The sequence below is a fragment of the Poeciliopsis prolifica genome, unplaced genomic scaffold (assembly GCF_027474105.1).
Source record: "Poeciliopsis prolifica strain line A6 unplaced genomic scaffold, Auburn_PproV2 SCAFFOLD032, whole genome shotgun sequence".
Classification (NCBI taxonomy): domain Eukaryota; kingdom Metazoa; phylum Chordata; class Actinopteri; order Cyprinodontiformes; family Poeciliidae; genus Poeciliopsis; species Poeciliopsis prolifica.
In genome coordinates, this window is record NW_026562407.1 from 5,803,585 (window position 1) to 5,825,979 (window position 22,395).

At 37.5% G+C, this 22,395-nt stretch overlaps 1 protein-coding gene across 4 annotated transcripts in view; it reads left to right on the top strand.

Annotated features, from left to right (window-relative positions):
* LOC129373220 (phospholipid-transporting ATPase ABCA1-like) overlaps positions 1–22,395 on the top strand; it is a 173,750-nt gene that overhangs the window by 149,730 nt on the left and 1,625 nt on the right. For all 4 annotated transcript variants that reach the window (XM_055051031.1, XM_055051033.1, XM_055051032.1 and 1 more), the window contains 4 exons: positions 1,024–1,158; positions 4,909–5,012; positions 6,023–6,115; positions 15,105–15,348. In XM_055051031.1, the coding sequence (XP_054907006.1) occupies positions 1,024–1,158; positions 4,909–5,012; positions 6,023–6,115; positions 15,105–15,348 (576 nt within the window). The remainder of the gene's footprint in view (positions 1–1,023; positions 1,159–4,908; positions 5,013–6,022; positions 6,116–15,104; positions 15,349–22,395) is intronic.

Sequence of the window (22,395 nt, forward strand, 5' to 3'; positions counted from 1 at the left end):
GGCTTAGGGTGTGTTCTCCGCTGCATGTCAGCAAGAATACATGTTCAGAAACAAACATGCAGAAGCTAGAGATAACCTGGATGCAAGAAGCCATGCATAATGAAATATGGCCCATGGAACAAAAGCAGCAGCTGTGGGTTATGGCTCTACATTATTCACAGGGCCCAGTGGTGTGGCATGCCTTAGGCAGGCTGGCTGCTCTTCTCTCACACCAACTGCCTGCAGGAGAAAAAAAAATCAAAAGAGGAAGGGGGCCAGCAGTGACCACAGACTCAGAGCCAGGACTTTGATGTCTTAGCTGCAGCGCAAAGGGACCCCGTCCTGCAAGCAGTACTCTGAATGTTGCAGCAATCCATTGTGATGTTATTTGAAAAAGCTTAATATGTTGGCACAAAAAAGTGGAAAGTGAGTAGCAGCCACTGGTCAAACATCATCAGCGAGCATCAACTCTATATAAGATGACGGTTGACAGAATAATACAATAAAAAATGTTTATATTTACTTATCCTGTAGATGTGCCTATTTTTATACTCATGAACATTTATTTAAAGATTGGGATACAAAATACAAACTTTCTGAGTTGTAGAAGTAAAAATTGATGGAGCAATTTTGAATAAATTAAGCATTTTTCATTTAATTTGAAAAAAAAACATTGGCTCTCACCTATGAGCTTTTACCTAATAATAATACCTCATTTACCTAAGCATTTACAGACTATGCTGTTGTTTTTAAAAGCTAAATCTTAGCATTTTGCAATGTTCCCAATGGTTAATGTTTGACAATGTTTGCTTTACCGAAAATTCACTTCACAGCTTGTGATTAACAACTCACTGTGTTATCTCCCTGTCGACATATTTGAACTTTAAAACGACAGAGCTTAATGTTTGAGCTCCGTGGTTATACAGCAACGTTTGGTTTGCTGTATAACCAAAACCAAATGTCGATATCATGAGTTCATTCCTGGGTTTACAAGCAATCATTTTGAATCCATAATGGCAGCTTTGTCCTTCTTTCTTTTGAAAGGTGGCCGAGTGGGGGATTCAGAAGTTGGGGCTGATCAAGTACGCCAACAAGTCAGCAGGGACCTACAGCGGTGGGAACAAACGTAAACTTTCCACAGCAATGGCCTTGATTGGGTGTCCGCCAGTGGTTTTCTTGGTAAGATTGAACTTCATTATTATGTTCTACACTGTGAAATGAATTATGCTGCTGTTTCGTAAGTGTGTGGTACTTTCTGTCAATATTTGCCCATTGGAGGTGTTTAGAGTGAAGTGGATCATTTATTTTGTCTCTGTGCGCTGAGAGATTGTATCGAGGAGATGGAAATAGCTTTGGAATATGAACCAAGGTCTAAGAGGCAGGAAAAACAAGATATGGATCGAAGCTGCAAATCCTCATTAAATTTCCCAAAGGAGCGCAAGTGTATACCTTGGGAGAAGAGTGGTCACATACACGCTCACATTTGAACCAAGATTTACTCCCTTGGTTCTGAAAGTAAAGAGTGGTGTTCATTTGAAAATCAAGTACAAGTTAAGATAAAGAAATGGCACCGTAATATAGATGGTAAATAATTACCTTCGAGTTTAATATTCCTAGGTCTACTGCACAACCTTGCTTTGTCGATCTCTGAAAATCTTTTGAGAAACCAGCAATGAGAACAATCCATGACGCAGGTGCTATTTGTGGCCTTTTCCTCAAACTATTTGTGCACTATACCTGACCAATGCCAGTAAGCTGTCTGCAGAAAAATAGCAAGGAGGGTAGGTGGAAAAGAAAAATAAAAAGAATCCTGATGTGTCAGAAAGTTATGTGTTTAAGAAACTGGAAAGATTTAAAAAGGAGTTTATCATCAACTGCAATCATTCAAAGTTGTGTACGTGGTTTTCAACCAAAAAGTAAAAAGCATCAAAGTTCCCAGTCTTCCAACCTTATCAAACTCCCGCAATCCCTTCATCCCTGGCGCAATAAAGAAATTAGCCAGGATACCTAGCCATAACCCTAATCATGGACTACACTGAATGAAGGTTGAGGGTAAAATGAAAAGTACCACTTCTATACTAACACATTTTCTGGAGTTGAGTTTTCGCACACATTTTCTTTTCTTTTCTTTTCTTTTTTTTTTTCCCTGGTGGATGTAAAAAGAAAAGAAAGAAAAAGGGGAGCGGTCAAGAATAACTCAAATTTTACACTGGTTTCTGGAAATTGTCCTTGCACTGGAGACCCATCTTTGGTTTTCTTTTCTGCGTATTTTTTTTTATATATATTTGAGTTATTTATATTTCAGAGCTGAGTGGTTTAGCAAATAGCATAATTATGTGAAAATGCTCAAATACCGGTCATCAAATGAGTATGAAAGCAGGAAAAAACATTAAAAGTCCTTCAAAAAAAGCCTTGATAATCATCAATGCTACTCTAAAAGATTGGGAAAATGTCTCTTTTTTTTTTTTTGAAGAAAGAAGGTATGAGAGACTGTTTTATATTTGTACAAATGTTTATGTAGGAAACAGTTCTGCTACTCTTCCATAAACATTCAAAGTAAGGATTAGATCAGATATGTATTGTGGTTCTTTCTCGGAGTAATTTACCTGATTTGATTTACTTGAAAATGTATATATATATATATATATATATATATATATATATATATATATAATATATATATATATATATATATATATATATATATATATATATATATATATATATATATATATATATATATATATATATAATTTATATGCTTTTTATGGCCCATGACTAAAATAACCAACCGGATCTACATTCAAGTCTAAATTGTCATGAAATGCTAGGCATCCATGTTCTGCCAAAGGCCATTTCGGATCACATTTTCATGTAAACCGCTCCTTCTACCAAGCACACAAAGCAAATTGTAACCATATACTTCCTCAGAAGTAATAAAGAGAAACTCTAAATGTGCCAAACGCTTGATTTCCTGTGAGCTCATGTGGCAATATGACATCTGTTGGTTTGCTGAATTATTCACCATTTCCTCCTCTTACACTGTAATATATGCATAGCATTTCATAAGTTTATGCTTCCAATAACTTCAGCGCAGTAATGAATAATCCATAATAAATTACATGTAATAGGATAATCTTTACAGCTTTGGCGGGATCAAATTGTGCACACCGTTCCAAACTGCCTTATTTAGTCCCTGCAGCCAAGTTAGCCTTCACTTTAAAGCTGAGGGATAATGTGGCATCTGTGTCTGTGTCAATTTAAGCATTGTGTGGTAGCCCAGGGAGCCCAGTCAGCCTTGAGGCAGCATCACATAGGTTTTTTTTTTTATTTTTTTATTTTATTTTTTATTTTTTTGCACAGGCTTGTGTTGGGCATCCTGACCAAACCCGTGGGATTTGTAGGATTCGGTTTCTGAGGGAAGTCTGGAATGAAACCAGTCAGTCTGAGGACTGTCACTCTAATCGTGTGTGAACAGACAGGCCCTGAGGAAAAAGAGAAACAGCAGTGGCACTCTGTGTGTCTCCGTGTTGAGCTGTGCAGAGCTGAGCCGAGCTGAGCCTGCCTGCGTCCTCGTTATGAGCGCATGGGGGTTATGGTCAGAAAGCAATCCCTGTGCACTGCATGTCTGTGGGCTTCTAAATGTCTCTTTTTGTTTCTTATTAATTGTGTTATGTGCCTGTGGAACAGCTGCAGAGCACCTTGGCAGATACAGGACTTCACTGAACAGATGGCTCTCCAATGTTCCAAAAAATATTCCCTATTACAGATCTAAAAGACATTTGATTGCTCTTCATTGCATTGTTTTTGTTTTGTTTTCAAAGCCCACCTGCAGTGCCTTGTAGAAAAATAAATAAATAAATAAAATAAAGCTCTCCGTACTCCTCCAGTAGTTACATATACGCAACCAAGAATGACAAAAGTTGCACCCAGACTTTTTGCTATTTAGGCCAAATCTGGCAAGTTCTAATTAAAGATGATAAAATAGTTTTGTTGTGAGGTTTTTTTTCTTTCATATTAAATACCAGATAACTGAAAAGTATAGAAAAATATAATTTGAAAACATATTTACTTAAATATTTACATACCTAAAATTATCCTTTTCTTAGTATGTATGTTTTGTGTCTTTTATTTGTTATAACAACCTCCTTTCCCTGAAAAAATCATATTTACTAAATATTTAGACATATTTTGTAAATGTATGTGCCAAAGTCTTGCTTGGAGCAAACATCATTTGATGTTTTTTATTCTTTTTGCAATACTTTTTTTTTAATATATATCATTAAGAAAATAACATAAATTATTCACCCAATATTTTCCATATTAAGAAGATTTTTATTTCTCAGTTGAAAGCTTCTCCTTGTAGACTGGGTAGATCATATTCGTTACATTCTTGAATTGAGGTAATAATGTACAGAAAAGCATTCTGATACACTGTTGGTGCCTCTTTGATCAGCATAAAAGTGTATATAAACGTGAAGCTAAATGAAAATGGTACATTGATTAGAATAATATTTACAAAGTGCGGAAATTATTTTTAGCCCCCTTTATTTTGATACCTCTAATTAAAATGCTATTTTGCAAGGAGAAATGGGAAAAACATTAGTTTATAAATGTGCAAGACAGATGTAATCGTGCAGCAGGTCTTCTCTGATTGATTTTTCGCCTTGCACTGTTTGGACTCTAGATTTGTTATTTTGGTAAAGTATGGTAATAAATAAAAAAAAAAACATTTAAATTTGCTGTTGTGATGCAACAACATGTAAAAGGCAGCTCAATGGTTTTGCTTTGCAAGGCTCTGAATTTCTATCTCAGGTGGTGATAAACAGCTCCACACTGCAGTTTATTCCTAAACAATCTGATGATTTCAAAAGATAGAGAAAGCTGATTTTTTTTTTTGTTTATTTTTTTATATATTATTTACTGCAGGATGAGCCAACCACCGGGATGGACCCCAAAGCCAGACGCTTCCTTTGGGACTGCATCCTGAGTGTCATCAAAGAGGGACGTTTAGTCATTCTCACATCGCACAGGTGGGACCCCACTCGTCTCATCGATCCTCCTTTGATGCGCTCACCCAGTCAAAATATTTAGACTCTCCTCTGGGGGAGAAAAGTGCGGAAAACATGTTTTCTGTAGGCGAATGGGAGCCATAAATATTGTAATTATAATTGATTGAAGTCCCTGTTTCGTTGAGAGGTATTGTTTCCAGAGTGGCAGTTAATATTGGCTGCCAGAAACACACTGGCTGCTATAAAGCTTTCATGAAGCGTGAGGGCATATCGACTGACTGCAGCTATTTTTTTTTTTTTTTTTTTTTTGGGCCTTCTTTGAAAGGGGAAACTGTCAATATCAGTGCTCGAGTCTTTTCATTACCCAAGACTTCCTGAAGCAAACTTAAGTTCCCAAAACTTTGTTTCCTCCTGTGGAGGAAAAATAAGCAGGAAATGTAATTGTTTGCTTACTTCATCATTCACTTTATCATTCCCCGAATTGAGGCATTTGTTCCCCCTGGCTCAGTTTCATTTAGAATAGATTCTCCTCATTACACTGGCTTCTTTGATGGAGGAATAAAAGCATTTGTTGTTGTCGCAGGCAATGTGGCGGAGCTGCGTCCAATTGTCCATGTCATGACCAGGTGGTTCTGTTTTGTTAGGTGGCAAATTCATCGGGTTTTACAAACTCATAATACTAATTGTGCCGTACTTCAGAAGGCTGTCACAGGTTTCGCTTCAGCTACGTTTGGCTCAAGCTGTGGCTCAACAATAAAAAAAGATCCAAAAAGATAATAAATAATGGGGCTGCAGATGGCACTCTGTACTCAGTCTAATTACAATATTTGTCCTCCATTTAAGGTGTCAGAACGGATGAGTAAAATGAAAAGATTTTACTTTGAGAGAAAGGCGCTCTGAAAGTACTTACAAAGGTTAAAAAGCTGCACAAACATTGTTGTTTTCTTTTAGATCCCATTGTTTTAAGAGAAAAACACACTTGGTAAAAATTTCACGTTGTCTATTTCTTTTCCTCTTGTGTCTTCCAACAGCATGGAGGAGTGTGAAGCATTGTGCACTCGCATGGCAATCATGGTAAATGGTCGCTTCAAATGCCTTGGAAGCATCCAGCATCTGAAAAGCAGGTGAGGACTATTAATTTGGGTATTGAAAGAACTTACAATTTTAAATATAAACTAAAAAGTACTACTTTTTCATCTATGGTGAACGAAAAGTCCAAAGCTAAACTCTTTTTTTCTCTGTTCGTGATCCTGTTGTCAATATCAACAGACCTCTACAGGTGTTGCACTTTCTTTTTCTTGTTTATACGTAACCTTCATTTATGTGACATTTTCAAAAGCCAGCATTTAATACCACAAAGAGGCCAGTCCATTACCTTCGGTACAGTCGGCTGACATTATTGCCTCTCCTTTTGTTTGAGCTTGTAAGAGGAATGACGTTCAACCAGCAGACACACACATATGCGGGAACAAAATTCCTGACAGGAATACGCGGTGGCAGTCGCTGGGTGGAGAGTTGGATCAATACACCTGAGATGAGGGGGTGGAGTGGTCCATTTGTCAAGTTGTGCAGGGGATTAAGGGAAACGCAAGAAACAGCACGAAGGGGGCGGCAGTGTCAAGGGTATTTCCCATCAAGAGCGTTAATGTCACATGAAAAGCTGTGGTTTTAGATCACTGCAAAGGAGAAAAACATAGGCTGCTCTGTAGGAATGGCTATTAAAAGATGGGGAGAGTTGAGGTGAAAGACTAAAGTGGGAGGGTTTGAACTAATCAGTCCCTCCCAGATGTTAGGGTAGCAGGCAAATTCTCTGCCAATTACGTCCTGAACGTAAGGGCATGAGCAGAGTGGTGTAAATAATTTATGAAGTAAGCGGGAGTTATCAGATAGGTAGGAGCAACACGAGACAATGTGGGGGGAAAGGGGAACAGGAAGGTGAACACATGTCCCACTTCACTCCACTTGCTGTTAGGTAAAAAGGGAATCTCACTTCACAAGACGATCATGTGAGGGGGAAACCAGATAAGCGCTGCGTCTTCATAGATTTTCGCTGCGCTTATTTTAGATCTCACACGGACAATTTACACGCCACTGAAATACTATCGCTCAGCTCTCGCTGTGCAGTGAATAATTTCTAATTAAGCTTCCCTATCTCCACAGCGCTCTGTGTAATTAATGTTTCATGAGGTGTGAGACCCTGTTAATGACTGAAAAGGCAATTAAGCAATGTCTTCTCTGTTTTCTTTCCTTGTCACTATCTTGCCACGTTTGTGCTGTGGCACATCATCCACACACACACACACGCATGCCTACACTCGCTCTCTTACTGTTGAAATTTGCACACAAAAAATATCACACGAAGAGCCTCTTGAACCTTTCCACTTTTGGTCATGTTATACCCACAAGCGGCATTGTGTTTCATCGGGATTTGATGATAGACCAACCCAAAGTAGAACATAACTGTGAAGTGAATGGAGAAGTATGCACACTGTTTGTGTTTTTACAAATACAAATCAAGTCTTTTAGGGCATGTCTTTCCCACTTTAGCAACTATTTTTTAGATGCCTATTCTTCCAAACCAGAAAAGTAGTTAGACCAGAGGACACTTACTTATACTTATCTACCAACCCTGAATCGGAGTATCCAGTTTATTTACTTTGGATCAACATTATTAGCTTTTCTTCTTTTGCTCTGTCCTTTGCTTTGTTATTTTGTTTGTATTTTTTTTAAGTGCTGAAAAGCACTTTGTATCGCCTTGTTGCTGAAAATATGCTACATAAATAAAATCACCTTTACCTTTACCAGTTTTGCACCTCTACTAAGATCAGTTTATCCCACCCTAACATGTGGCATGTAGCCCACAAAGTTCAATCCTTAGCAGAGCAACTTATTTTACATGTTTACTGTGTTATAGCAATAGGCAAAGAGAACTTCTTATAGGTTTTATTTTTATTTTCCAAAAAGAACTTTCTCTATTAGTAGGACCATGAAGCACATAACACCAGAAAAATTTATATCTGGAAATCATCATGGGTTTCTTCTCTTATTGCTCTTCTTCTGTCCTGCAGTTGTGCTATGCCCTTTCCATTTTCAGACAATTAATAGAACATTTTTTGTGAGGTTCAAAGCTTGGTAATTTTCTAGAGAGCTAAATCTGCTTTGAATTAATCCCCAACTTTATCTCTGACATGTCTACTGTGATCCTAGGTCTTCATGAGGCAGTTGGTTCACTGATTTTCTCTAATAAATCCTCTGTTGCACATTTTGACTGTCTAATAGTCACCAGGCTTCTGAATTTCACTTAAATTTTATTTGGAGGTATCATAGTAAATAGGGACTGAACAACTGGCATTTACTAGACAATGTTTTTATAAAAACAAATGAAAAAATACAACAAATTTTTCTTCCATTTTGGAAGTGTACACTACTTTGTCACCATCAATCCTAAGAAAATTGCATTTTCTTAAGAAAATTCAGCTTGCAGATGGAGAAGCTTGTGTTAGGAATGAGGGAGGCATTGCATCAGAGGTAGGTGATGCATGCCATTGTCACACGGCGAGAGCATCTTGACCTGCAAAGCGGGGGGTTACCACTTCATCCCCTCGCCACTTGCTCCTCCATCGTTTTTCCATCACAAGCCCCAGAAACGAGCACGGCATCTCACCATGGCGGCAGCTCTCGCAGTTTTGACCCCCCATGGCTCAGATGTAATACATGCTTACCCTCAAACATTTGCAACCCTTCACTCCCTCGCTTCCTCTCAGAATCCTTCTCCTTCAAACCCCCCCTAACTGCATTGTCCTTATTAGTCTCTCTCCGCCATTTTCTGTACTTACAGTCGTCTTTGTTAGTGCTGCCCCCTTTAGTTCATCATTTCACCTCTTGGTTATCGGTGAAACACCCGCCTGCTGCTTTAATAAACCTGCCTTTGTGTGAGTCAGGCACAAAATGAGCCAATTTCTCCCACTGCTGAGGTGGTCATCAGGTGAAAAGAAGGCTGAAGATTAAGTTTGGGCAGTCCCTTCTGAGATGGTGGGCAGCCTCTTCGTTATCCCCATCCATCTGTTTATCCCTCTTCATATACAGCCCCCTTAAATCACTCACATTTCAGGAGTTTATGAAAAGCGGACTGAGATGGTGAGGAATAAATAAGCAAAAAAAAAAATGCACAGGAGGCTATAAATTGGTTTTTAGTATGGTGGTGCGCTCGTATGAAAGCTCCTAGGTGTTAAGTAAACCCAAATGAAGTGGAGGAACCAATAAAAGCAGCTTCAAAGCTTCCTCATAATCTTGTCAGTTAGGAAGGACACCGTCTAGCCAACTGCAGGATTTTCCACTGATTGATATCATTCATATCGCCTCTTCATAGAGTACCTGCAGTTAAGCACATCCAACACCCAGGAGTCTTATACTCTTCATGGTCAAAATGCGTCACCATATTAAAAAGAAAAAAAAAAGTGGGGCAGAGAGTGGCTTTAATGCATTAAGGTAATGCTGGAGTGTTTTCTTTTACAAGAGTAGTCTCTGAAAGTTTGGATCAGTTCCTGAAGTTGACATGGAGAAGTCCAATAAACTCCTTCCTTCTTGCTGTGCATCAGCTCTGCAGGTATGCCATTAAGTAAATATGTTAGTGCTTTTAAGTGCTTGTCAACTGCAGAGATGGATGACAAAATAATCCTCTTTACGGTTTACAATGCATCAACATCGTAGGTGTAATTAAGACACAGCGCTGTCAGACAGATGGTGCATTGGGTGGACTGTCTATGTAAGGGCTGCTGACTTTCACAATGCACATCTTCAGCTTTGATAGCTGTAGGACAACTTTAATTTGTTTGAAACTGTGATGCTTGAAATATATTGTTGTTTGCTGTCACATCTACAAGCAGTTTTAAAATTACCAAACTACATCTAAAATCTGTATGGGTTTGTTTTGCTGTACACATGAAAATCTTCAACTGAAATTTTTAATTACATTTTCACATTTTAGTACCCCTGAAGATAACCCTCTACTAGTACAAGTACATATAGACGTTTAATTCTGTAACAGAATTCTGAGAATATCTCATCCCAATGTTTGTCTTGTGGTATCAGTCAAGATTGTTTTTTTTAAAGGTCTTATTAAAAGACTCATATCAATTTTCTTTTCCTCTTTCTTTTGCTTTACGATACTCTTTCAACGATTTTCAAAATTGTAGTCCACAATAGTTGCATTTGTTTTAAAAAGTGTAAAAGGAAAGACTGGAGCCTATTATGCAGCCAGGATTGTAGAGAAACTGTGATGCATTGGAGCCACAAACCCGCATCGATGCATGACCAACGTCCATGCAGCTCAAACCTCCAGCTTGAATTGAAATTCATAAACTGGAGATTTAGAGGCTATTTATTTGATGACGAGGAGAAGGTCAGGAGAACTTCAGCAATAGAGCCTTAACAGGCCTCCAACAGGCCAAAAACACATTTGTCATATTGTTAATCTTTTTGTGAAGAATTTCTTTTCATGGTACGATTTTTTATTTACTGTGGCAGCAATAACTTACAATGATTTATGTTACAAAACTTCAAAAACTAGTTGGATTATCAGTTTGACTTTCATTATTTTCTCCATTGTTGCTTACATGAGAGCATCAATAGAGGCTATAGTTGCTATAATGCAATTGCAGCCATATAGTTACCTTAAAAAGACTAAAAAGAGATTTAGAATAGTTTCTTTTATCAACTACCACAATAGCATACAATATTTTTTAAATGTCTCATGTGTAAAAAAAAGTATATTGTGATTACAGTGAGATATTTTGATCAATAGTCATAACAGAATAATTTCGAACACTAAATCTTTCCTTTAATTATTTGATTAATTCCTGAATATGTGAAGATCTTTCAGTTTTATTTTTTTCTTCTTACCGTGTTTTACCTGTGCTCAATCCAGTGTCGAATGTATTCCAATTTCTTTATGAGAAATAATTACAATAAGTTTTTACATAAAATATTTAGCACCAACAAGGTGTTTACCAAAAAAGCTTAAATCTAAAAATGTACTAATGTACAGCATATGATCTCCATTCACTCCTTCTCAACCATCTAACTCTTAAATTAGGGAACAATTTTGGACTTCGTTCTACTGTTTTCCTCCTGGATCACAGCATCTTTACCCTGAAAGCTCCAACTAGGGGTCTGAAGAAGCTTCTTGTATGATCATGCTTGATCAAAGTGTCAGACCACCCAAGCCCCACTCTGACCTCTCGCCCTGCAGTTGCACCTTCCCTCCTGTGCACACAAACGTTGTGACTTGGCAGCAGCACTCATGACCTTTCTAGGCTCCCGCAGACGAAGAAAGGCAGCCGAATTATTTTCAGCCCGTCATGCTCTTATCTGTGTCTGGCTGTTGTTTGTTTTAAATTACATGGAAGAGTGACTACCAGGCATACCACGGTGGAGGAGAAGATTGAGGCAGAATAATGAAAATGAAGAAAGGGGAAAAGAGTCGGGGGGAGAGAAGGGAGGGCATGCTGTTGAAATTACAGCTGCTCTGCCACGCTGTGTTGAGCTGCTGTATCATATCTGAAATGTAAAATATTCTGAAAGGATTAGCTGTGACAATGTGTGCAGTCATGATTGTAAATATAACCCATTCATTATTTCCTCCCAGGCTAAATTTAGCCCCAAGTTGCTAAGATCTTGCTTTTATGTGGTTTTCAAATCACCAGTTAAAACCTAATTTCTTGTTTCAAACACTGGCCCACGTGTGGCAACGTGGGCTCTATTTACTGATATCTGTGTTTTCCGGTCCACACACTTGCAGAAGTTCCTTTAGAGGAGCCAAGACAGTGTGTCCAGGATGAAAGAACGTGGATTCTGGTGGATTTAGAGGGGAAGTAAAATATGAGCATATAAAAGACTTATTTCCCTCAAAGCGGTGCCTGAAATCTCTGCCTTGGTGCAACAAGAGAGGAAATAAAAGGCAAGCAGAGGGACAGACTGAGGGAGAGCTAATTGATAAGGGCTTTTTACTGTCACGGAAAAACTGCTCTCCACTGAAGTAGGTATTTCGCTACAATGTTTTTAGAAAGTTGGACTTGTGCAGCTTGGTTGAGTTTGAGAGTTGTTTGACTAAGCTCATCTCAGATATAGCAAAAAGTAAACTAAAAGGCAATTGTCTCAACCTTGAAGGGGAACTGTTGCATTTTAGTCTGCTGTATCCTAAAGAAAAATAAGTTGAATACTATTGTTTTTTTTTTTTTTTTTTTTTTTTACATGACATAGGATTCTGACTAGAGTTTGTGAAAAATACCTGATTTATAAATTACGGTTAAGAACATTTACAAGGAAACGGGTTCCAGGACAATATGGGAAAGATTCACCCATCCATCCAAATATTTTTCAGATTATGAATGTTTGGATTTATATTTATAGTGTCTGCAACAAAAAAATTTGAGAAAACTTTGAATTTGGACATAAAAATATGAGAAAACCTCAAGGAAAGACAGAAACCGGTAGATTTGACATTTCCACAAATGTTTTATATATCAATCAACAATGCTCTCCAAAATTCTTCTCAAGATTTTGCAATTATGCTAAAACTAACGTAGCTCCAGATCGCTGCTTCGTATATTTTCTACAAGGTTTTAACTATGTGGTTCCTTAAAAAAAAAAAATAATAATCTGTCAAAACTTCAGCTGCTGACTCAAAGTGCTATATGAACAAAATCCAATAGTTCAGCCAAAGTTTGAGCTCAGGAAGTTTCACATTTATTTCTTTGTATTGATTTAAAAAAAAACACTCCTATATGAAAGGCTTTTTCTTCAGTTCCATCGAATCAAAAATGTGTTATTCAGTGGAAAAAACAAAAGAAGGCTTCTTGCTTAAAAGTGTTTTATGTGCATGATCACACAGACAAAGCAGCACTGGAGTTCTCTGTGACTCTCCAAATTCCTGTTTGAACCTTCTTGCTTTGAAATTATTTAATGCTAGGATTATTCTTAGCTCATTTAATTATGGAGACAAAGTAGACAATATCTTTGTTGTGTGACTTGTTGTGCACACTGATTAGATAGGATTGGCAGTATTGGAAAAACTGCCAAAGACCAAGCAAGTGGAAAGTTGCCCCTGGGATACAGTTTGGTATATTTGCAGATCTTTGAATCTGAAAGTTTTCTTGGGGGAATCGCATTTTGGGAATGCATGAGGCCTCACAGAAGTTAGGAGTGAGGATAACTGCTGTGATCAGTCTGAAGATAAAAGTTTTTATACATCTTACTAAAACTTGCTGACTTTGCACGGTTGATGTGCTCGTGTTGAGAAGGTTTTTGGAAACGTTTCTCTTGTTTCACCAAAACCGTAATGTTAGTGGTTTCCTGTTCCAAGAAAGAGACAAAAAATATTTAATGAAATAATGCTTAAAAATTTTTATGTAGGAAATAAATGCTTATCGGTTTCCTAAAATATGTTTCAGGAAATTGCAAACATTTATTAAAATATTGTTATTACTGGTATAATGGCAAGGAAACTCATCTTCAAACAGATAAACCACAATAAACAATACAATTCCCACAAAAAAAAAAAACAGTGCTCAATAATTGTAGTAACTTACAATATTGCCACATTTTGACTCTTTAAGTCTAATTTCTCATGTTCTGACTCAAGGATCCTGGCCATCTATAAAATTTGCTTGTGTCTTTCAGTAGCAGCAGGGCTTCACTTCCTCCTCCCTCCCTTTGGGATCACGCAGGCTTGGTTTATCCACCACATCTCTAATTGTCACTGAGGGGGCTCCAACACTCGTTACATGAAGCTCAGTACAAGCCACAATGGACATTTCTGAGAGTAAATCCAACATCAGGGAATTAATTAGGCAGAAAACAAGGGGTCATAGGAGAACTAATGACAGAATAACAAGGCACAGAGTTTTTATTTGCAGCTCAGCAGACATAACACATATTCAAAGACATGGAATGCTAATTAAGTTTAGAGTTTAGCCTCATTTATGACAATATTTATGTCTGTGATGGCTTTTTAAGCATTTTTAGCAAAGTTATTAATTACACTGGGCTTGTTAATGTCTTTTGGAATTATTTTATTTCCAATTGAACATTTTTAGCTTCAGTTCATAATATAGTGGTATTGTCTCCAGGCAATGTTGATACTACCACTTTTTTAGACCTTGAGTATCTAAAAAAGTTGTAATAAAATTAGACACAATTACAGTACTGAAGCATTGCTGTAGCTTCAGTACAATGAACATTTTTTGTGATTTTTATATTTAAATGAGCAGTTTATTACAGATTATAAAAAAATATAAAACATGTCGACACTGTGCCCTTATTCTCAGCCAAACTTAAAAGGGACCTATTATGTGAAATTAATTTTTGCATTGTTTTTGTACTTCCTTTTGCTACCCTGTTGCTTCTGAAAACAGTCTAAGTGCTTAAAAAACATTCAGCCATTTTATGTTCAATGTTTTTTGGTGTCAGGAAAACGAGCAGTTTCAGAAGCCTACCAAATATAAGGTCACCAATTTGCAGGCACTTCCTGGCAATATATGAAAATGGTATTAACTATTCTTAGCTACAGTTTTGGGCTGCATGTTTACTAGCAATACTCAGGCCTGGCTACTGCCGGACTTCTAGAATCAATTAATTACTTAAACAGAACCCATCTGACATCATGAAGTAGGCTGAATTTATGATAATTCTTCAAAAATGTGACATGGCTGCTGTTTGGACTCAAACCTTTTGGGGTTTTGCTCTTTTAAGTTAAAATAACTGAGCTATCACAAAAAAACTTAATAAATGTTGGCTGATCTCTACATGTTCTAAGCCTAAAGTAAACGTCACACCTCCTCAGTGTGTCATCAGATTCAGCAGTCTTCTCATGAAGAATCTCATTTTGTTCAAGTGTGTTGAAACATTTAAAAGATGGAGGGCAGCAGATTTTTAGGATTGGAGTTGGCGACTTGTTCCACAAACCTTGGAACAAGTTTTGACCTTTGGGAATTGTTGCAACTTTCAGATCTTTTTAAATATTGCGTACTTTATGGTCAGTATTGCATGTTTCCTTCTTTTTATACAATCACCACAGAAATTATGTAAATCAAATGTCTACTAACTCTGTTCCAGATTTGGTGATGGATACACGGTGATTGTGCGTGTCGGCGGCTCTCCTCCCGCCCTCAAACCAGTCGAGGATTTTGTCAAGCTGACTTTTCCAGACAGCGTTCTCAAGGAGAAACACCACAACACACTCCAGTACCAACTCCCATACGCACAGAGAGCTTTGGCCAACATCTTCAGCCAGTTCACCAGAAATCAGCGCAGGCTGGGCATTGAGGACTACTCTGTGTCCCAGACAACTCTGGATCAGGTAAGACATTAAAAAAATAATAATAATTGCCTTTCGTTATTTATTAAAAAGTTTTCATCTTGCTTAAATAATGGATCATGCATGAAATTTGTATATGAAAGCAGGATTAAATGATAGGATATGCTTCCACATTTTTATGTTTTGTAAAGTTTCTACAAATGTTACAGAAAAACTTATTCTTAATACTGTAGGAATCATAACTTTGGTATTGTGTGCTTTTTTGACATTATTCTTTTAAACTATCAAAATTTTTCAGCTCAACCTTTCATATTTCATTAGTTTTCCATTATTCAATTTACTCACATTGCAAAATGACTCATTTTTCACACAAGAGACTTGAAACACATTTTTGTTGTAGTAGTCCATAAAAAAGAAGAAGTCTTTGCTTTAGGAAGTTACTTTGGTGGTGATTGATTTTCTATTACCCAGATTTATTAGTACAAACTCCAGAGCTTCACTTTTGTCCTCGTGGGGAAGTTCTTCGGGAGTGCATTTTGACAAATAAATGATGATGTTGAGAATGATAAATATTTTCTATGTTTTTATTCTTGAGAGCAAACTATTGATTTTTAGCCAGTTTTACTGTACAAGGGAGACATTTTGACCCTGAAATTCTTTTTCCTGAAATAGACTGATATTTACAAATAATCTACTTTAGCTCAGCTTATTGGAATACTACTTCAACAATCCATCAGTGGTGCACTGAATTTTAAAGTAACCAATAGCACTTAATATCCAAGAAAGTTTTACTGGACCAATCTCGTATCTTGACGTCTGCAGAAACATACGACGTCCGTCATATTTTAAGTGTTTTCCCGTCTCCACACACCTGACTTAAAGTGTTTAATTAAAATGCTTCTGCAGGGTTTTGTGGCACGCTTAGGACGGAATACAATCATTTGTTTTAGAGCAGAGATATGCCGGAAACATGACTGACAGACAGCTGTGAGGACCAGGTCTGAGAACCATTCTTGTAGGTCATCTTGAGTCTCCTCTTATGTTCTCTTTTCTTCAGCTCACCTCACATGTTTCCTACAGGATTTAACTCTGTTCATTACACAACAATGATTTTATGTCCAATGATCAGATTTTTGTCAATTCAATCATTTTATTTTGAATCAATATCTTCTGAAACACACACTGATGACAAGTCCCTCATGACAGATCTTCCACATCAGATATTTTATACTTTTCTCCATAGTCATCTTTTTTTTTTACTTCATGGCAGACCCACCAGAATTGTCTGTTGCTAAATATTTTTTCCCGTCAGGCTAAAGCACACAGTTTTGGTAGAGTTTATCTGACAATATTTTGTACATCTCCGTAAGGTAACACTTTGTCTTTGCTGACCATTCCTCTTTGCACAATCGCTCTAGATGCTCCAGAGTCCTGAGTCCCTCCATTACTCTTTTTTTCATTTCTGCATTAATCAGCCATGATTAATGCAGAATGTGTTTGGATCCTGATTGAGCTGTACTGTATTTTCTTGCCAATGGTATAAAATATTTGTTAGAGAAACCTGATCCAATGCTGCATCAGACTTTTACCCCTATCTGAATTAATGTATGTAAAGTTATTTTGGTTTTATCACATTTATTTCGTGCGAAATTATGCTGCTGCATTAAGAGATTAATTTATTTCCTATTTACTTTAAGATTTTTGACACGTTTTCAGCTGAGATGCCCAAAAATGCGGGGAGTGCTTTATATATCTTCTCTTTATTTCATCCCAAGCACTACGGCTTTTTGTTGAAAATAAGCCCAGTACTGGATGCCTCAGTCTGTCTTCACCTTGTGTTTTTTTTCTCGTGCCCCCAGAGGTCTGATACAATCAGGCAGTGAGTGGTGAGTGTGGGTGTGATTGGTCTTACAAACCCTCTATTAGCTCCACAGCAGATGACCAGACGGGGAGGTGGGGATGACTTCTCGTAGGTCTGGAAAGGTCATGAGTCCACCTCGCTGAGAGAGGAGCAAAAACAGACACAGATGGGAGGCATCTTTACGGTCTCTCTGCTGTATTTTAATCAAATTATCAGCGCCATATAAAGGATGCTGCAGCAATATTAAGAATTTTACTGTCAGAATTTTATGAACACGATCCCCATGTGGACGGCTTGTAATTTGGGATGAATGCCATCTTTGCGGGTATTATTTGTGTAAAATACGTCTTTCAGGAGTCATTTAGTCATCCAATTAAGTATTTAAAACATACATCAGAAAGTAAATGCTTTCATTAATATTTATGGTAAGCGTTTAACTCAAGCCATGCTCCAACTTCAGCCGTACTGCAGCTGCTAACCTTGAATATGTCTCTGAACATTTGTGTCAGAGACACAAACAGCTGCTGCAGTTTGTGCTCTGGTCAATATTTACCAGATAAAAGGCAGTAAATAAATCATACCTAAACCAGCAGGTCAGGGTGTTATAACACAGAGGGGGTTGGGGTACAAAGCCAATAGAGACCCAGACAGTCACCTTTCAGCTGCTGATTTATACAGCACAGCCTTGACCTATAGTATAACACCCAACTTGAACTACAATTAATATTGATCGACACGGCCTTCGGCTGCGGCGGTGATGGTGATTGTGGGGACGGTGTGACAGTGTCACTTGTCTTTCAGAGGACAGTCTGGGTCCAAAGACGAAACGTTATCAAGAGAATATTTGGAAAATTGTTCAAATTTGTCACCAAAGCAGGACAAGTTGGAAGGCAATAAATAGTTTTTTTGAAGATGTGTTACGTATTGTTGCTAAAGGTGCTACATTCAGTTTATGTTGATATTATTGGACTATGTAGCAGATCCAACTATAAAGACGTGGATAGATAGGATTGTGGGGCTATTAGCAGAAAAATAGAGTCCAAGAACACTTTTTATGCAGCCTGTTAAAGGTGAGACTGATCGTCCATTTTTGCTTTATGCCAACATTCTCATCTTTTTTGCCAAATGAATATTTGTTTATGAGGATTCATGCAAAAACAACAGTCTTGGCACTCCCCTGCTAGTGCTTTGCTTTTTTTAAAATGCACATTATGTGATATAGTTTTGGCCAGTATGAATGAGCAGATGGAAACATATTATCACTGACAATGGAAAGGTGTGAAATTGCTTTCTTGAGTTAACTTCAAATCATTGCTTGTGGTAAATGCTGCATTTCTGGAAGAGTTTATTTTCAAATTTTCTCTATAAATTGTCTAAAACGGATTACTTAGATTATAATTCTGATAAACAACAATACCATTACCAAACATTTTGTGATGGCCCCGACACAAAGTTTAGGACAAATCACTAATGAAAAGGCCATCCTCAGTCCCTCATGACAAACAGCCATGATGCATCAGAAAAGGCCTGAGAATGCCCTTTTCTCTGGTCATGATATGGCTTCAAGAAATAAGCGGCGGCTTGTGGGTTCATGTGGACATTTCATTTTGATGTTTTCTCAGGTTGAAACATCTATAAATGGGTGAAATCAACATCCCTGTTGGGTACCTGGGATTATGCTTATTGATAAATGGGAAGATCCAAATCAAACTTATTCTAGTGATTGGACTTTATATATTTCTGTCTTTTTGCAGCTTAGAAGAACTTCAGACATGTCTCAATAGGGTATAGAAAAGTCTGTTTACTAATAAATAACTCGTAGCATCTCTGTGTTTCATCTGATTTCATTCTGAGAGCCACACACTTACTAAAATTAGCACATTAACAGTATCCACACTGAACAATTATATGGATGAAGATAGACAGGTTAGATAAAAATCTTTAGAACATTTTTTGACTGACCCGTGAACCGAGCAAAAAAAAAATGTGATTCCATTCATCAAAACATTTCTCATCTGATTTCTAGGCTTAAGCCAACATCCTGGTCACTAACTGGAATGTTTTACTATTTATCCTTTGTGAAGTGAAGTCCCAACCTAGAAATTTGCATCAACACACTGGTGTGTTTGCAGATTGTGTGTCTGATCTCCAGATAAATCCCTTTACTCTCTGCAACATGTCCTTTGTTATATAACAGAGGTTAATTGTGAAAATGACGTCCTTCCCCTCCTGCGATATGCCTCGGTGGTCTCCAAATCAACACCTGAGTTTACCCTCCATAATGTAATTAATGCCTGTATCCATCTGTTATCACAGAATGCCACCGAGTTGCACCGGTGCATGATGTTCATGTCATTCCTGGATACATATATAATAGGGAATACTGGAGGAAGCAAAAAATTAGGACCCATCACAGCACAAGATGTATCCACTTTATTTAGTTTTTGTTTCAGTCAAAAGTGCTGCACTATGCAAGACCTTTCCAACTATTGGTCTCATGGAAAGTTAAACACAAACACTACTTGGATATTCTGCTGGTTAACTGCACAGCCTTGAGTGTGAATATCAAATTCTGAGCGTGCCTCGGCATATCAAACCGATATCAGCCAGCAGCGGGGTCAGAGACGCCCACAGAGATGGGCAGAGAGGGTATTTGTTGCTACTGTCATTCTTATCCTCTTACTCACTGTCATCTGACAAAATACTTTGACAAGCCTGACCTTGATGCACACTGCTGATGAGTTGACGTCAGCCTTGCACACTTGAGCTTTAGCTGCTCTGCTGTTTGTTTCTTAGTTATGAGGTTTCCCTGCGTACAGCCGTCACATGACACATGCAGATTTATCGTTTGACCTAATTTTGTGTCCTTGTTTTAGAAACGCAACAAGATTTAAAATCCTGTTGACGGATGAGTTTATCTGATGTCTAAGCCTTGCAGTTTGTTGAAGAGGTTCACATAAGTATCCCCTAACAGCTTTTCCTTCACAATTAGTATGTTTTTAACTACATCCATCTCACCGTCGTGCCTCCTAACCAGTTTATCTGCAACCCCACAACATGATACTGCCACCACCATATTTTAAGTGTAAACGGTGGCCCTTCTGGCATTCTGGTTTGTTGCTCTTTCTTGAAGGAATTTGAATATTCATTTCATTACCTTTTCTGTCAATTTATAAAATATTCCCGATATAAACTTCCTCAAGCTTTATCCCTAACACATCTATGTTGAATTAACAAGAGGATGATTCATTTAGTTTTTACTGTTAGGCTACTTCTAAAAACATGTAGTTGCACTGGATTTTGGGGGGGTTCTGAGCAGAGAGGCTGAATAGAAGCGCACGCCCCCATCTTCCAGGAAAACATCTTAGAAATCCACAGATCATCATAAAATCGTGCAGTAGTTTGTGTTGGTGTATCGTGAAATCCATCTAAAAATACATTGAACTCAAGGGTTGTGAAAACCACAAATTGATCATTTGATTTATGTTCCAACAGGTTTTCTTTCTACTTTTCCACTGATGCAAGTTTTGAGAAGTTTCTTCTTAAAAATAAATCTGAACATGAGCACTTGAAACTTTGTGGACAACTGATACTTGTGGCTGAAGATTTATCTTGGCTCAAAAATGCAATCAGATACCTGACATTTAGATGCTTTATTTATTTATATTTTATATTTGCGTTCCTCTGAAAATAAATCTTATTTCATTGATGTACTCCTCCATCTGGCCTCAGTCCATTCTTTTTCTTGAAAATAAAAAGCACACAGCTCTCCCTTCTCTGCCTTTTATCCTCCTGGTTTTTTAGTACACAGCTGCAACATGTGCTCTCTGCACTTCAGAAAGGCAAATACCATTTACCAATTAAGACACCGGTCCTGTTGATGCTTTGTGTTAGCCGTCAGGACTTGTGTTCCCAACATATAACTGCTAATAAACGGCGAGTAATTAAAACATACACAGCTGAGCTAATCACCACATTTCACACCGTTCCCTGAGCCAGTTTGCTGAAGCTCTCCCTCAGCAGCCGAGCTCATACAACACACCTCGACCACATGGTCCAAGAGTGAGAGTTGGCAGGTCTGAACAGAACCATGTTGCACTTAGCACATGCACCTGACGTGATTTCTTTGTAGACACCTGACCAGAAATAAGTTGACTTTCTAATAGTATAAAATGTTCTATTAAGAAGCATTTTTACAATAAGGAATTAACTCTCTAAACACAACTTTTCTTTTCTATTAGTCCATTTTTGTTTGTCATCTTCAGTTTTACATTTCTTTATTTTCTTCACATTTTTGTATTAAAAATTATTTTTCTTTATATATTTCTGAACTGAACTTTATGTTTTCCAGGGTTTGTTTTTTTTTTTTTTACTGTTTTTTTTTTATTTTCTGTCATGATAACAGTAAGATGGCTGACCACATTTTCCAAAGTGAATTCATAAAATGTTCTCATTGACAAATTAAACATGTCACCATAATTAACATTTATTCTTTTAATAATGCTGTTGCAGAGATAAAAAAAAAAAAACAATAGGCTGCAGATTATATTCATTCGTTAATTAAAACAGAATAATGCTAACAGATCTCTCTTTCCCAGTTATCAGTGTTTCATGGAACAAAAGAATATGTTTCAGCTCAGTACAACACTGATGTGTTATTCTGGTAATTCAAGCCCTGTTGCTCAAGTTTATTTGCCTGTTACCAGAGCATATTTTGTGACCATAAAGAGCATTTTAATTGATAGAAACTCTGAGTAGTTTCTGATAGGATTGGCCTTGATGACTATTCTTTTTTTCCCCCTTATCCCCATTATTTTAAAAGCAGCCTCATAAATCACATGCTTTTACTTTCACACAGCCATTGAAATCCATTTAATGAAAAAGCAATGCTCTTATCACTTTATATGAAGCTCTTTGCTGCTTTTGCTCTGCAGAATAAAAGTTTTGTTGTTGTTTTTTTTTTTTTTTTTTGCGTGCCATTACCGCTGAAGCTGGCTGCAGCGAGCCTGGTGTTTATACGGCACAATGAAACCCACACATCTTTTTTTTATTTTTTTTATGAAAGCCATTGGATTGATTTTGTCTTATAATATATTGGCATCACAGAGAGGATAATGATTGTTTTATTCTCTTTCTCAGCTGGTCAAAGATGTCAAGCTGACATTGACTGTGTGAGTCCAGACGTCTGCGTGATGCCTCATGGCCTTTGTGCAGCAACTCATTCACAT